The 15,162-nt window shown below is 40.2% G+C and overlaps 10 protein-coding genes across 10 annotated transcripts; 2 read left to right on the plus strand and 8 right to left on the minus strand. All coding sequences in view use genetic code 12, as the record gives it.

Moving 5' to 3' along the window:
• CPAR2_302280 (metalloendopeptidase) lies at positions 1-1,056 on the minus strand (the record flags this gene model as incomplete). The annotated part of the gene is made up of 1 exon (XM_036807595.1): positions 1-1,056. One exon carries the CDS (start codon positions 1,054-1,056, stop codon positions 1-3), a length of 1,056 nt encoding a protein of 351 aa, XP_036664416.1.
• Positions 1,057-1,379: 323 nt separating this feature from the next.
• On the minus strand, positions 1,380-1,949 carry CPAR2_302290 (Sec63 complex subunit; the record flags this gene model as incomplete). The annotated part of the gene is made up of 1 exon (XM_036807596.1): positions 1,380-1,949. One exon carries the CDS (start codon positions 1,947-1,949, stop codon positions 1,380-1,382), a length of 570 nt encoding a protein of 189 aa, XP_036664417.1.
• A 260-nt stretch (positions 1,950-2,209) lies between these two features.
• On the minus strand, positions 2,210-2,833 carry MRP8 (Mrp8p; the record flags this gene model as incomplete). Its single annotated transcript, XM_036807597.1, has 1 exon — positions 2,210-2,833. One exon carries the CDS (start codon positions 2,831-2,833, stop codon positions 2,210-2,212), a length of 624 nt encoding a protein of 207 aa, XP_036664418.1.
• A 410-nt stretch (positions 2,834-3,243) lies between these two features.
• FGR3 (Fgr3p) lies at positions 3,244-4,689 on the minus strand (the record flags this gene model as incomplete). The annotated part of the gene is made up of 1 exon (XM_036807598.1): positions 3,244-4,689. The coding sequence occupies one exon, from the start codon at positions 4,687-4,689 to the stop codon at positions 3,244-3,246; it is 1,446 nt and encodes a 481-aa protein (XP_036664419.1).
• Positions 4,690-5,091: 402 nt separating this feature from the next.
• Positions 5,092-5,607, minus strand: YFH1 (ferroxidase; the record flags this gene model as incomplete). The annotated part of the gene is made up of 1 exon (XM_036807599.1): positions 5,092-5,607. One exon carries the CDS (start codon positions 5,605-5,607, stop codon positions 5,092-5,094), a length of 516 nt encoding a protein of 171 aa, XP_036664420.1.
• Positions 5,608-5,833: 226 nt separating this feature from the next.
• CPAR2_302330 (uncharacterized protein) lies at positions 5,834-6,340 on the plus strand (the record flags this gene model as incomplete). The annotated part of the gene is made up of 1 exon (XM_036807600.1): positions 5,834-6,340. The coding sequence occupies one exon, from the start codon at positions 5,834-5,836 to the stop codon at positions 6,338-6,340; it is 507 nt and encodes a 168-aa protein (XP_036664421.1).
• A 245-nt stretch (positions 6,341-6,585) lies between these two features.
• CPAR2_302340 (uncharacterized protein) lies at positions 6,586-8,220 on the plus strand (the record flags this gene model as incomplete). The annotated part of the gene is made up of 1 exon (XM_036807602.1): positions 6,586-8,220. One exon carries the CDS (start codon positions 6,586-6,588, stop codon positions 8,218-8,220), a length of 1,635 nt encoding a protein of 544 aa, XP_036664422.1.
• Positions 8,221-8,288: 68 nt separating this feature from the next.
• On the minus strand, positions 8,289-11,093 carry VAC7 (Vac7p; the record flags this gene model as incomplete). The annotated part of the gene is made up of 1 exon (XM_036807603.1): positions 8,289-11,093. The coding sequence occupies one exon, from the start codon at positions 11,091-11,093 to the stop codon at positions 8,289-8,291; it is 2,805 nt and encodes a 934-aa protein (XP_036664423.1).
• Positions 11,094-11,531: 438 nt separating this feature from the next.
• Positions 11,532-13,580, minus strand: BAS1 (Myb-related transcription factor BAS1; the record flags this gene model as incomplete). The annotated part of the gene is made up of 1 exon (XM_036807604.1): positions 11,532-13,580. One exon carries the CDS (start codon positions 13,578-13,580, stop codon positions 11,532-11,534), a length of 2,049 nt encoding a protein of 682 aa, XP_036664424.1.
• Positions 13,581-13,948: 368 nt separating this feature from the next.
• Positions 13,949-14,917, minus strand: CPAR2_302370 (methylenetetrahydrofolate dehydrogenase (NAD(+)); the record flags this gene model as incomplete). The annotated part of the gene is made up of 1 exon (XM_036807605.1): positions 13,949-14,917. The coding sequence occupies one exon, from the start codon at positions 14,915-14,917 to the stop codon at positions 13,949-13,951; it is 969 nt and encodes a 322-aa protein (XP_036664425.1).
• Positions 14,918-15,162: the final 245 nt, after the last annotated feature.

The raw sequence follows: 15,162 nt of genomic DNA on the forward strand, positions 1-15,162 counted from the left end.
TCAATATTTCTTGAAGTAATTAGCGCTGAAGTCATGGAACCTTCCATATTCGTAGCATCCACTGCTTTCCCTCATTTCCCTCAACTTGGGCAACCACTCTTGAATGTCATGAATTCTCTTTGTGGTAGCGGGATGTGTAGAGAACCATTGGCCCAAAACTGAATTGGCAGCACCTCCACCACCCATTTGTCGAGTCAATCTCTGTTCTTCCTGCCCCATTCTTTCCCAAAACTTTATGGACTGATCAGGATTAAAACAGCTTTTAGCCAATAATTCACATCCAATGTGATCAGCCTCTGTTTCCATTTCTCTGCTAGCGGGCATTGTGAAAAGACCGTTGATGAGCAAGTCATTGAACCATGAAACTCCCGTCAATGAGTATAATACCGCCGATAAGAACATATAGATAGGTTGCGAACTCAACTGCTCACTTGAATGTTGAGCTAATTGATGTGATAGCTCGTGAGATAAAACAGTTGCCAAACCGTCGTCGTTCTCGCAAATTGGCAAGATAGAACTGAATATGAAGATCTTACCATTTGGTAATATGAATGCATTCGGCGGTAATTTATCATTCTGAATGATGTTAATTTCCCAATGCAATTGTTGTAAATGCCTTTTCTGGGTCTGATCCTCATCATTAGCAATTGCTGTTGCTAGTAATTTATTCATAATGGTAGTAATTCTTCCATAAAGTGGGTTCAGATGGGGTAAAATCATTGAGCCGTATTGGGACATTATTTGTCTATAGCTATAATCACCAATTTTGGTCTCAATCCAAAATGGAATCCATATAAATCGAAGTCTATGAGTGAAAGGTGCTTCGTGAAGATTGAAAAGGTAAAACCCCAAAAGACCGCCTCCTATGTACATTGCTTTTCTGCTCGTAAGCAACAGCAAGTAGTATTGGTAGATATTTGTTGATGATTGTGAGTTGTTGAAACGGCGATAGGAAGCATAAGGTCTAACTTGAATTGCATTGGAACGTCTTGTGAAAGGTGCAGGCCTGCAACGTGTGAACTGTTTATATCCACTAATGTAAAGACGGTGTAACATAGTAGTCCGAAGCATGCTCTCTCTATAGCAGCAAGTTTGTAAAAGTACCTCGTAATGTTATGTTGTACCTTGAACTACGCTTTTTCGATGAACTTTCAATTGTCAGTGCCTTTTTCTGCGTTGCGAATTCTATAGAAGTTTGTAGAAGTGAATAAACGACTACAATGAGCTGCTAATTGGCCAACTTTATTTCAAGTGAGACAATGGTTAGTTCTAAGTATCTACAAAGCTAGTACGAATTCCTAGAAACCAACAAGTGGATACTCGCAGTGGTGTACCCCAACTGTATTTGGTATTTCCCGCATAAATCCATCATCATGCACCTACAAATCCCAGAGTTCAGACAATTTTTCAGCTCTATCATCCACTGCATTCAATCTTCGTCTTAATGCCTCATTAAAGCATATTTCCTGAGCCAAGGGGAAGAACGTTTGCGACCAGCCTTTTTTATATTGCTCAGTTTCTGCGACAATCTCCCGCAACTCCAATTCCTGAAACTTGATTTCAAATTCCAATTGCTTAAACATATCATCTCCAATCAGACCATTTTGATACAATTTATTGAATACTGGTTCATTTTCTTTCAACTTCATGCTTCTTCTGATAGCTTCAACTCCTCTACGTAGCAAAGCAGCTTTCATCACTTTCTCATGTGGTTTCTGATCTTTAGGTAAATCAGGATCCGTGTATTGAGACTTTAGTTGTTGGTACAAAATGGCATTATAGTTGTCTTTGAAGATAGGTTCAATTTGTTGAAATTTGGCAAGTCTACGTCTCCTGTAAAATATTGAAAAGACCACAAATATGGACAATACTACTCCAACATATATCAACGGAGTGAAGATAGATATCTTCACCAACTCGGGTTCTGGAGTAGGTGTTTCTTCCGACATCGTGGACAGTAAGATGGGTGATGGTCCAGAAGCGTATCTTAATTAAGGTCCTCTCTTTCATGTGTTGTCTTTTTTTTTTCACCACATCCGAATCCTGCATACATACATGAAAGAAATTACACTTACGCTGAATTCAAGGAAGTACGGTTGACGTAACTAATGCAATCGAGCAAATAATTCTGTTCGTTTTATGATAGATACAAACGCTCAGTCTATATAAACCACGATGAGAGCACACGAAGCTAGCCGGGTAGCGTCCTTTACCAGCCGTCACTGACTTTTCTATGTCTGATTCCAAAATACCTGGCCAATTCATCGTATACCTCGTCCACTTGTTCGTCACTAAATTGGTCTTCTAATTTCGAAATATCCTTATTTTTGGCGAGATTAATTATGTCATTTTTACTGTTACCGGTATCCCTTTCCAAAACTTCATTTATCTCTTCTTCATTGGGCAAAATGATCTCATAGAATATACCGAGCTCGAGCACTTTGTCTTTAGTCATATCTTTAAACTCTTTCAATGTCGATGGAAGTGTAAATTGCGGTTCGTCGCCGTCTTTGTTGCTTAAAGGAGCTAATTTTTGTTCGTCTTTGGTCAATGTAGAATTGTAAGTTCGACGAGTAGCTCTATCCTCTAAATTATCCAATTGTGACTGTAACTCGGTTACAAGTTGTACGATGTCATCATTCCCAACGTAATCAGCAGCATCAAACGAATGTGGTTTGTTGGACCCTGAGTCGAGTTCTGTCATGCGAGATTTGACATCTTTGACTTGTATTTCCAATAGTTTCTGACCGGTGGTGGCAATCACCTTCGATTGCTTTTCTATGAGTCCTTCGAGCTCCTGAATCTTCTTGTTTATATCCTCTATGTTGGACATGTTTATAGTAAATTATCAGAAGAAGAGTGTCTTCGTTTTGTTTGACATTTTTCGCTTGCGATTGCGAATTCAATGCCAATAAAAGAACAGTTATGTCAATTCATTTTCTTTCTATATATCATTAACTTTCCTATAAACAACCGTCTCTGTCGTTAGTTACAAGATTCTTGCATTATGTGAGCATGGGGGTAAAGTTACCCATATCGTATCACCCTAGCAATCGGACCTAAGTTCCTCATGTAGAGATGAACGCTTCTTACAACCAAAAGCACGCTTGATTTGTCCTTATGGAACACCCCCATCGAGAAACAACCACCCTGCTCCATATTCTATCCATAGACTACATAGGACAAGAAGCATTCACAACTACTCCGCTCTTAAAGATTGCGGATGAAACACCCAAGCACCGCTCAATCCAAAACTATTGGATCTTCACGACTGTTTCCTTGGTCGTTCAGATCTGTGTCATGATTCGTTCTATTATATGGCGGTGCAAACCAGTCAGGGGGCGGTGGTGGAGGAGCAGAACGATTGATAAAATTGCCGAGTTTCATTTTCTGTTTTGTTGCCGATTCCTGTCTTATCTTCTCCTCTTCCTCGTCATCTGAACTGAGCACAAAGACGTTTTCATCGTTTGTGTTAGCTGCTTTCAGTATCGGGTCTGTTTCTCCTATAGCTCGATACTTTTGCAGTCCGATCAACTCTATTCTCTCCGCCAGCAGAGAAGTAATCTTGACAAAATAATTGAACGCGTCACTAATTAGCAAAGCATTCAACGGAAACTTGGTGTCACACACGGGGCAAGAGTAAAATGGACAGCTTTGATACCCCGGTGTGACGAATTTCGAAGTGTAACTATCTCCTGGTAATGGATTATCAACAATCTTGACATATGGAGAAAGTTTAAGTTGTTGTATAACCATGGGTGAGTTATAGTTGACACCAAAGTTCGTCAGACACGGCATTATTTGTTGATAGGTGGTTTGGTGAGCTGTTTGACTCTGTGACTCTTGTGATGATGACTGTGTGCTATTCTTTCTTCTTGCTAACTCGTTGAAATTGTTCTGTATTAGTCTTTTCCGCGTCATGTCCTTGATAGACGTCGGTATTTTATGGAAAAGGCAAAAATTCTCATAGTCGAAGCATTCAAAATGTGAGCAAAACCTCGATTTGACAGGTAATTTTATTTTACTACCACCTAGAGGATCTTTCAAAGAAAACCCCACCACCTCAATTTGTGGTGTATCATCGTCATCATCTTCATCTTCGAGTCCTCGTAACTCTGACTCCAAAATAGGCACTATATTTGCAGGTATGGGCCTATAGTTGTCAGCTGATTTTCTAGGCAGGCGAGAAGAAGTCTTGTTGGGCTTTCGACGTTTCACTGGGGTTGCAGGTTGCGGAGGAGCTTTTTCAGGTTGCACCTTAGGTTTTTCACTCCCTTCTCCTGTCAGAGCTTTTCTCTTCGGGCTAGCTTTCAAGGCTTCAACTATATCCATACCTCTATTTCCGCTGCTCCTTAGTAGGTCAGTGTGAGGTTGGTTCAAAGCTAAGTTCAATGCCGTTTCGAGCTCTTCAAACTCCCCTGCATCGAAGTCAAATATATTCAGCAAGTCTGTAGCATCTTCATTCTGTTGATAGTCTGTGGTGTTTGAGTCAAGCCCGGGTATAGACACTGATTGGAGAATGCTATTTGGAGCACTTGTGTCTTGCTTCTCGTTGGCATGCTTTAGCTTCTCCGGGGGCAACTTTATGGTGATCAACAACTTGTTCACATCCTGTCTATGGTATTCCTGTGCAATGATAACATTTTTGCTCAATCGTTTGGGTCCACGGACCGATTTTAGTCTCGGCATCTCCCTATAGTAATCTATATTTGTAATAATTAACGTGTCAAACACGGTCAAAGTTTGAGCCAGAAAAATTGGATCTGATTTTTTGTAGGCAAAGGCGATGACTGGAAATCTCTCCTTTCTTTGTCTTATCGTCAATGACGCAAAAGCAAAAGAAACTTGCGACAATGACACTTCAATAGTTTTAAAGTCATCTGAAGCAAAGAAGTTAATAAACCATTGTTGTTTCCAATAACGAATACGGTTGTGGCAAATGATGCCCTTTCTACAATACCATATTATGGTATGTCAAATTCGATGCAGTGATAAATAGTTGCTCTGTATACACATGTCTAATGAGTTAATGATTAGCACCATTTTCTGTATTTAATCTCGAAATGCCAAGTAGGCTCCCTCCTCCTCCTCTTACGAGCTAACTGATTCAAACTCAAAGCCTATTTTAAGAGCTTCCGCTATTTCTTGTTGCAACAATTCTGTAAGCAAGCTTCCATCTCTCAAAGTTCTCCATTGGCCCTGTATTAAATCGTACCGTTTAGGTCCACTAATTGGTGAGCTGAGCCATATTTGTTTGTTTGGAGGTTGTTTGTTGATAACGTATGTTCCGTTTGGAGGTAAGGTCAAAGTCAAAACTCCATGACTAAGCTCAGCATCTACTTGTTCATAGTCTTCACTCAAAGTTTCCAATTCATCAGTCAAATTTTCAAGATACTCGTTAGAAATCTTGTTGTACTCTCCGTCTGAAATCTGATCAATTTTGCCATCAAGATTTTCGCCTTGTGTGCTTATTGAATAAAATCTAGTAACTGTGGTTCCCAGAATACGTGGAAGTCTCAAAATCGGCAACCTTGTGGTTGTCACAAGTTTGCTATTCAAAGCCAGGCGAAGGATATGTTGTTGTTGTTTACCGAGTCGTCTAAGCATGGATTCAATGTGTGAGTATGTATATTTGACGCAATTATTGGGTTGCAGCACAATCGATCCTCAAACCAATGAGAGATAACTTGTGCAAGAACTAGTTTTTCTTCGTTTTCTTTTTTTTTTTTTTTTTTTTTTTTTTTCATTCTGTTCCAATTGAAATACCCCTAGCAACTAGTTTACAACCCTAAATTATCTTGTGATATCATCACCATCCACTGGTACTCTAAACATGTTTTTCCTCATAATCAGTATTGCAATAATTCTCGTCGTCGTTATCTTACTACTACCCACGTTATCGGGGTTAACCAAGGTCAGTGTTGAAACCCCTCATCGTCATCATCATAAACAGGATCACAGGCCAAACAACAAGAAGCAAGTTGAGAATCAGGATGATTACCAGTATGGATACGTGCCACCAGATGAACTCGCGCAGTCTTCGAATGACGTGGATGATGAAGGGTTTTTGAAAACGGAAGCTCGTGTATTAAAAGAGAAGCTTCAATTGCACTCGGATGATATCCCAATCAGGATCAAGTTAAAAAACTTTGCTGGAGATGAGGGCACTGGTTTGAGAAGAAGAAAAGCTGAAAAGTTGGATTTCAATACTGATCCTAATAGCTATGATTATGACCTTGATGAACTTATAGCCGAAGAAACTGAATCGGCGAGGCAAAATGCACAAAGAGAGTTTTACAAAGATCAGAAACTTGGTGGAGAGAAGGAGGAAATGGTTTGATTGGCGGTAGAAACACGTTACCTTATCTACTACATTGTATCTTTTTATTTTTGTGCATCATTCAATACATATCAAAAATTACCCGTTGACGTTGTCGTCCTAGATAACAACACCAGCTAGAATCCAGTTTGTTTTCCATCATTTTTCTGTATTTCCATTTCACTTCAAATTTTACTTAAACATAACATAATTGTTTCGCTATTTCGAATCAACGTATTGCTATCTTGACTTAAAGAGGTCTTCTGATGCCATGGACTACTGTGGATGGTATCCTCCTCTATATTCATAGCATTGCAAGGAGTCCGCTTACAAGGTGGACTTGTTTCGTGTCGGTGGCGCTTTTGATGATTGCCATTGTCTATGATTACATTTATAAACCACTGAAAATTAAAGGTATCTACCCGATCCCGGGAGAATTACCAATCATCGGTCATTTGCGTCTATTGAGAAACAATCCATCACAGGTCTTTTTGGTGTGGGCTACCCGCTACGATAAATCGGTGTTTCAAATTAGATTAGGAAATAAAAGAGTCATCGTGGTGAACGATTATGATGACGTGGTGGAGCTTTGGATGAACCACTCATGCCAAAATAATTCGAGGCCCTTGAGTTACACTTTTCATGGCTTAATTAGCTCGTATCAAAGTTTCACTGTGGGCTCAACGCCACAAAGTACAACATACAAAAGAAAGAAGAGAGCTATTGCGCAGTTTCTCAACTCCAAGTCAATCTCGTCTTATTCACTATCCATCTGTCGGGAAATAGAGTTGACCTTGTTCAGACTTGAAAACGTTGCTATCAATGTTGATGTAGATGTGTGTCATTATTTGAAATATTTTGTCTTGCGATGTAGCGTGTTCTTGATGTATGGCTTGCATTTAGACTGTTTTGGGGTAGATAATGCATTGTGCAATGAAATAATATCGAACGAAAGTGAGATCATAAGAATGAGGTCGCCCATTGCGAATGTCCAAGATTCGGTGCCATTGTTGAAATACCTCCCAAATTTGACAAATGCTTCCTTGGCGGTGCAATGCAAGAATAAAAGAGAGAGATATATGAGTGAACTTTTCGCAAGGTTTGAAGACAAAATGAATCTAGGTGATTGTGACAGTATAGGCAGTTTTATTGGGCAATTGATAGCAGAAACTGGCAACAAACAATTGACGGATGCAGAAGTCTACAGCATTTGCTTGACTTTTATAAGCGCTGGTTTAGACAATACTCCGCTCAATTTGAATTACTTACTTGGGATACTTTCACAACCTAGCATTGGAAAAGCATATCAGTCAAAGGCAATTAACGAGATTCTCGCTAATTGTGGTGGAGATGTGCAAAAAGCTTGGGAACAGCTGAATGAATCAACCTTGAAGAATGTTTACGTTCATGCATTGATTTTGGAAACGTTAAGACAGTTTACTGTACTTCCTTTGAGTCTTCCGCGAACGACGACGAAAACAATCATATACAATGGAGTGGAAATTCCAGCAGGCTCTCAATTGTTCATGAATGCATATGCTGCTAATCATGATCCAAAGCACTTTAAATGCCCTTTCGAATTCAACCCTGAAAGATGGATAGATGCCAATGGCCAAATAAGCTTTACTGCGAAAGCTTATCAACATTTTTCGTTTGGTGCCGGGTCACGAATGTGTTCCGGGTATAGTTTTGCCGTCAAGGAAATGTACATATTCATGGTCAAGTTTTTGTTGATGTTTGAAGTGCATCCACCTGATTCCAAGTTGATGATCGCAGATCCTTTTCTTAGCAATGAGAATGCACACGCAACATCTTTCGAACCACGCAGTCACAATATAAGGTTGACGCTACGACGATCGCGGAATCAAGAATGGCTACATGATACAGAGTTAGTGAGATAGGGTTATATATGAAATTTGAGGACTTTGCTAAACACAAGTGCCAAAACAAAAAAAGCTCAAAATTACTCTCAAATGAATAACGTGGGGTCTATATAGCCAATCTTTCTAACAACGACTGATTTCGTGCTCGACACCAACGGAAGATCGTACTTCAACACACCGGATATAATCAAGTCAAAAGGGTTCTCGCTGATTATTTCCCACTTTTCGGTATTATCCAGATCTGTTCCATTGTGGCTCTGAACTCTTTGCTCTGTCACATCCTTTCCTGGATTGAGAAGCTTAATCTCTGCCTTTTGAATTGTGGACTCCCTAGAGAAAAAGCCGCCACGAAAGTTCATCGTCGACTCTAGTCTGCGTATGGTTCCCAACTTTACCGTTTCAACTTTAGCGTCACTCTCTTCCATATCAACTCTATCGTCGTCAGGGAGGTATCCACTTCGAGCAAACAAATCCAACTCAACTTCATTGATATCAACTGAAAACCATCCAGGGTTAAACGCTTCCACCACCACATTAAAAACTAGTTCATCCTTGCTGACAATGGGGTTCTCTATAGAGTTAATGCTGACTCCTGTCAAGTCCTTCGTGGTTGCCATGACAAATCCTAAAATGAATCCCACCGTTAAAACGACAAGTATGCAAATGAGTGTGTAAAAGAAAGACCGAACACAGCTCGATTTCTTTTTAATGGGTGCATGACCCATAAACAATGAATTATGAACTCCATTTGCATATGGATGACTAATGGGACTGAAATTTCTTGATGCTTTCTTGTGCATCGTTAGTTCAGGTAGATCAAAATTGGGACTGTATCCGGGTTTTTGGTCAAAGTCGTCAACGTCGTAGTAATAATTTTGCTGCTGCTGCTGTTGTTGTTGTAATTGTTGCTGTTGCTGCTCGTGGTACGGAAAAGGGTAAACATGATGACCATTCGTGTTTGAGTCATGATCTTTAGGACTTAATGGCTGACCAGTAGATAAAAATCTTTTACTTTGTCCTCTTGTTCTTGGAAAATTCAAATTCAACGACCTGTAATGTGGTATCCTCTGACTTGAGTTGAGTAAAGACGAAGATTCATCTGGGTGGGGAAATTTGACACTGTTGTCATAATATATTAGTTCGTCATCAAAGTCCTCGATATCAATGTCATCGGGGATTGTACTATACCTCCTAGGCTGTGATCCTTTCTTATCAAATAGTTTCGACGTGGTGGATCTCAATTTTGATGATGTTGTCGAAGACTTGTGCTCTCGTTTCGAAATGTTCCTGCTAGATACGGATTGTCCAACCGACGAATCTGCTGTGGCTTGTGAAACTTGAAGGTATTGCTGAGGTGCTGTACTTCCTTGTAAAGCGTTAGCTCTGTCCAGTCTCTCATCTTCCGTGGACGTACCCCTCCCCATTTCTTCTTCACTCTCCTGTATCGAAAATGCGTCATCATTTGACCCATCATCAATGGATTCTGCAACACTCACGTTTCTCCTATTTTTGTCACCTTGTTGAAAACTGAGGTCCTGAACCGATACTCGGTCTGGCATTCCACTGAGTAAAGAATTCCGTTCACCACTTTCGATGATAGAAGTCCCGGATAGTGCGCGCACTTGTGCAGGTCGTCTCAATACATGAGTATCCATATGCACCTGACTATTCATCGAGTTTGCAATAGATGGAGCTTTACTTGACATGAGTCTATGCGGTTTGACGTCGTTGAGCTGTTCAGCTTCCAAAACAGAAGCGGGTCTCTTACCGCCTGGATGATTTGTGTGGGTACCACTTACACTACCACTTATACTCACGCCGTCAGCTGGATTCATCTGATTTGCGTTATTTGTCGTATCAAAGGTGTCATCATTGTTTTCATAAACAAAAGTTTCATCACTATCACTGCTTTCTACATCGTCCACTGCACTAGCAAGTTTGGCAGCGAAAAAGTCGGTTTTTGTCGAGCTTTGCTTGGCAACCTTTTTTTGCTTTACTTGTTTGTTTGAAGTATCGGCATCATTCAAATTTGCCATGGAAGATGTATTTAGACTGGATATATTGGGATGGAGTGTGAAATTTGCTGACGGTAGCCCCAGTTGTGATTGTTGCCTTGTTTGGCCCTCCGTTTGTGACTGTGGAAGTGATGTTAACGACATCTGTGGTAGTCGCGTCAAATCGTGTTTTGCATTTTCATCATTGCCGACTCGATTTCCCGTCTTTGGTGTTGGTGCAGGGGCGATAACACCATTAATCTTTGTCAAGCTGGCGTTTGACTGTGAAGGTGTCGACAACTCCAAATCGATTTTACTGGGTCCTGCTGACAAGTTGGGAAAAACTGATGACTGTGGTGACTTATTAATCATATTAGAGATAAGTGTTGAGTTCTTTGGATGTGGCTCTTTTGAATGTATAACTTTTTGCTTCGCTTTCAATGACTTGTTGATATTGTTGATCGTGGCTCTATTTAGCTGGGCATTGGGCTGTATAGAGTGTGTTGCCCTCGATGGTGTTGTGCTGCCGCTTGAAGGGACGTGTTGGCTTGCTCCAATTTGGGGACCACCATTTGAAGAGTTAACCAGTGAAATTCGAGCTTGTTTTTCAGCTGTGTTTGTACTCAATACCCTTTTATCTTCCAATGGTTTTTTAGCTCTATTCGGTGATTCCATACTACCAGAATGTTCGTCTAGTTTGCTATGGTCACTTGTTGCTATCTCCAAGTTTTTCTTATTCTTTGACGGCGAGTTTCCTGGTTTACTATCTTGAAGTTTACTATTTTTCAAACCTATCACTTCGTGTTCGTTAGATGTATTTGTAGTCCTCGAATTGTCCAATCCTAGAGTTTCCAGACGGACTCCACTTTTCAGTTCGTTATGTGTATCATTCGACATGATGGGTCCGTGTACGTATAACACTATGACTTAACATAAATGTTCCAATGTCCAAAAGGATACTTCAGGTTATTACAAGACGAGCTTGAACTCAGTGGCTCACAGATTTTGATTGTTCCTGTTACAGCCTAGTAGTATAGGTTGGAATCCAATAGGTTTTATGGTAATAAAACTAGAGCTGGTAAGTAAACACCAAAAAGAAGAACAAACCACAACGCAAAAAAAGAAAAATAGAACATAAAATTCGGCTATTTTATATGCAGGAATGTACTTTATTGACATCTCATGTGGCTAAAGAGGATAATTAAGAGAAAGTAAATTGCGAAGGTTAAACAACTATTGTCACAATTACCGTTTCTTGTCATAGATATATCGTCTGGAGTTGACGTGTATGTGATTGAATCGTAACAATATCAACGTTTTTCTTTGAATATTTTCTTAAGATGGATTAAAAGGTATGATAAAATCACTACCCCATTGGTCGTACGCATTTCCATTTTGTCCATATGTGTTTTGCAGTTGCGGCTGTTGGTTCGGCTGTGCATCTGGAAATGTCGATCCTTCTTTTGTATAGACATTATAGAATAACCCATATGAATTCAAAACATCCTCATCAATACCAGTCTCTTCCAATTCCCTCGCTAACACTTCCTCTTCCCCATCCTCTTCATTGTTTTCAGAAAACCTCGATTGGAATTGGGAGTTTGCATTTTCTCCATGTGATGCATTGCGAGCGTATTGTAATGGATCGTGATTTGTAGTATGTGTTCTTGTAAGGTCATGGACATTGTCTTGCGGTTGAGTTTGTGCACTAGTTTGGGACGACCGACGTGCATCATTACCAATATAAGAATTTCGATGCGACTTCCTTTTATGATGGGTTGATGTTTTTGTCAGCTCCCATAATTCAGGACTTTCCTGAGCATTCCTTCCTCGAGGATCATAAACACTACCCTTATGATTGGCGCTGAAATCATTGCCAGAAAAGCCTCCACCATTAGCATAACTTGCCACGTCTGCTGCCCTGACAATCTCCACTGCCTGCGTTAAAGGTGTCAAAGGGTTTGGGTTTGGGTTTGGGTTTGGGTTTGGGTTTGAATTTAGGGCTGGGTTTGATCCCATGTGGCCCCCGCTGAATTCATCAGCATTCAACAACCTCTGAAGATTCGACTCCTTCACTAAGTCATTATCACCGGTAAAACCCTCTCGATGCGAATTGTTTCTTTGGATTGATCGCTTCTCTTTGGCACTCTCTGTATGGTGATGATGGTGGTGATGATGATGATAATGCTGTGTTGTGTCATTGCTGCTCTTTTGATCAGTGGATGAGTTTAGTTTGGGTATTTGTGTCATTGGAGGTAGGTAATTGAAATGTTGAAAGCGGGATATTTGCTCTTCTGGCTCAAGGAGTTGAGTCCCACTCGTTGAGCTCCCAGGAGAAGTGAGCTCATTGTGCTGGTTTTGAGATCCCTGAGAATAATGATGATGAATGTGCTGGTGCAATGAAATTCCGACACCATGAGCCTTGGCATACTCGACGAGAAGCCTAACCGTTTCACGATCACTTATTTCTCCAACATGAGGCTTTTTGCTTTGTGCGTTGAGATGGAGATGGTCTTGTGAACTTTGCTCAATTGAGTAAAGCCATTCTATTTCCGACTTGGTACTGAGCTTATTTTGATTTGTAGAAAACTGTGAATTAGTCGTATGCGTGACTCCCACACTGGTTTTCCGTCTCTTTATGCTCCCTCTCGCATCAAAATCCATGCTATTGTTCACGAGTTCCTCTTGTTGTCGATTCAATGTTTCTAACACACTTGAAGAGTTCCCATTGGTGACGCTTTCCACCTCTTCCTTTATTTTGGAGCTCGCTTTCCCTCGCACCACCTCCGTGACCAATTTTCTCCATCGATTTCTACATGTCAAGGATGGCCTACTTTCGAAGGCATTGCATATGGTTCTCCACTTGGTCCCATAACGTTTAACTTGTTTTATCAATAAAAGATCCTCTTCCTCTGTCCATGGTTTCAACCGGTCTTTTGTCTTTGGATCTAAAATTTCTACGTATCTCTTGGCACATTGATCATCCGTCCTACCCTTGATCTCCTGCGCAACCTTTAACCATGCAGATCCAAATTTTTCAAATGCCTTTACCAACAAGTCGTCCTCTTCGGGAGTCCATTTCCCCTTACGAAGAGCGGGGTCCAAAGAGTTACTCCATCTTTTCCTGCAGTCTTTACTCTTTCTCAAACCATCTGGCGATATTGTTTCTGCAATTCTATCCCAATCTAATGATTCCAAGTCGCGACCATACTCCAACTCTTTCGATACCAAATTGGATAGCTCGGCATCCTCCTCTTTGGTCCATGGCTTACGAGCACCTTTTCTATAAGTTTGAAACCCCAAAGATTCTGTCACTTCCAAAGGGTCTATCGGCAAAACCCTCTTTTTTGAATAGTTTCCTCTCTTTGAATCATCGTAGCTCATTTTTTGTATCTGCCAATTTTGTCTATAGATGCTAAATCTCACCAGTCTTGAATCCTGATCAATTTATCCACAAGTTTTGATAGAAAAGCGAATGGTTGAAGTAACCCTTGCATTAAATTTTTGCACTATATCAACCCCGTCAATCGGACAATGGACTGTAATACGATCTTATTTTGACTTATGGGGTTTTAATCAACTCCACCTTTTTTTTTATGTTGTTTTTTTTTTTGTATCTACAAATGGCTTTGGTCTATATGTAAATAATCTAAACAAAGATTAAAAAACTGAGACATAATTTGATCACCCGTACACGCCTCAAAATCTTCATCATCCCAACGAACTCACACTCATTCACTCTCTCTCCCTCTCTATCTTGATGTTTCTTCATTGGCCTCGTTTGCTCTGATCTTCTTATTATCGATCAACCGTATCAAGTTTCTAAGTAGGATAGCAATTGTGACTTTACCAATTGAAGGCACATACAAACCAGCTTTTTGTTTGATTTCATCGTCGAAATTTTTTGAACTTGAAAAATTGATCACTATTGTTCCATGTCTCACGAGATTGGTGGGAAATTTGTAGTTTTCGGATGGGACACCGGTGATTATAACGTCACATTGAGGTGCAAGCTTCTCCACGGTGTAGTCGTCACCGTTCAAATCAACAACCAAATGTCTGTGTTCCAGCAAATCATCACCACGTGTAAATTGTTGTATGTTGTTTATATCGACAGAATATACAGTGGCACCATCATTTGCAAGTAGAGCTGCCAATGGTCTTCCTACTATTTCCGATCTGTTAACAACTAAAATCTTTTTCCCATACAAACGGTTCCCGTATGGTAAGATTTTGTTATAAACACCCAAATATTCCAATATCTTGACCATTGCAAGAGGGGTACAGGGCAAGATCGATTTTTGTTGGTTCCTAGGTGGATCTAAAAACCTCACGTTATGATAAAGATTGTGGTAGTATAAGAAATTCAACCCTTCAACATCCTTCTCAGGAGAAATCAACTGTTGCAAATATTGGTCTTGCTTGTCTCCGAACACTGGAAAATAAACCATAATACCATTTACATCATCGTCTCTATTGGCTTTGATCAACGACGTTTCCAACTCATTTTTGTTCACCTCAATCAATTTGTAATTGAAGCCCAAGGATTCACAAGTTTTGCTTGTCCAATTGGCGTACATTTTAGCAGCTGGGTCCTCATTTGCTAAGAGGCCCACCAAGGTTGGTTTGAAGTTCAATTTCTTTACAGCCGAGATGACTTCTTCTTGAAAAGGTTTGGCGATGGTAGACGCCAAAATAGTTCTTCCAGCAGGTCTTGACATTCTTATGTGTATATGGTGATTGAGGTGATTGTGAGTAAAAGCGTTTGGGCTAGACAAAGAGTAAGATCGAAAGGATGAGTGGGTATCGTGTGAGAAAAGTGGTTGTATCAATGTGATGTCTCAAACCGGGCAGAGAGTGATGCTCATTTTAAATTAAACTTTGGAAATTTCAGTGCGCAATTTTTTGACTTCTTTTTCAATTTATATGCACAAACACTGCTTCCCCTTAATTAATAATAAAAAAC

The sequence above is a fragment of the Candida parapsilosis genome, contig 005806 (genome assembly GCF_000182765.1).
Source record: "Candida parapsilosis strain CDC317 annotated contig 005806".
Taxonomy (NCBI): Eukaryota; Fungi; Ascomycota; class Pichiomycetes; order Serinales; family Debaryomycetaceae; genus Lodderomyces; species Lodderomyces parapsilosis.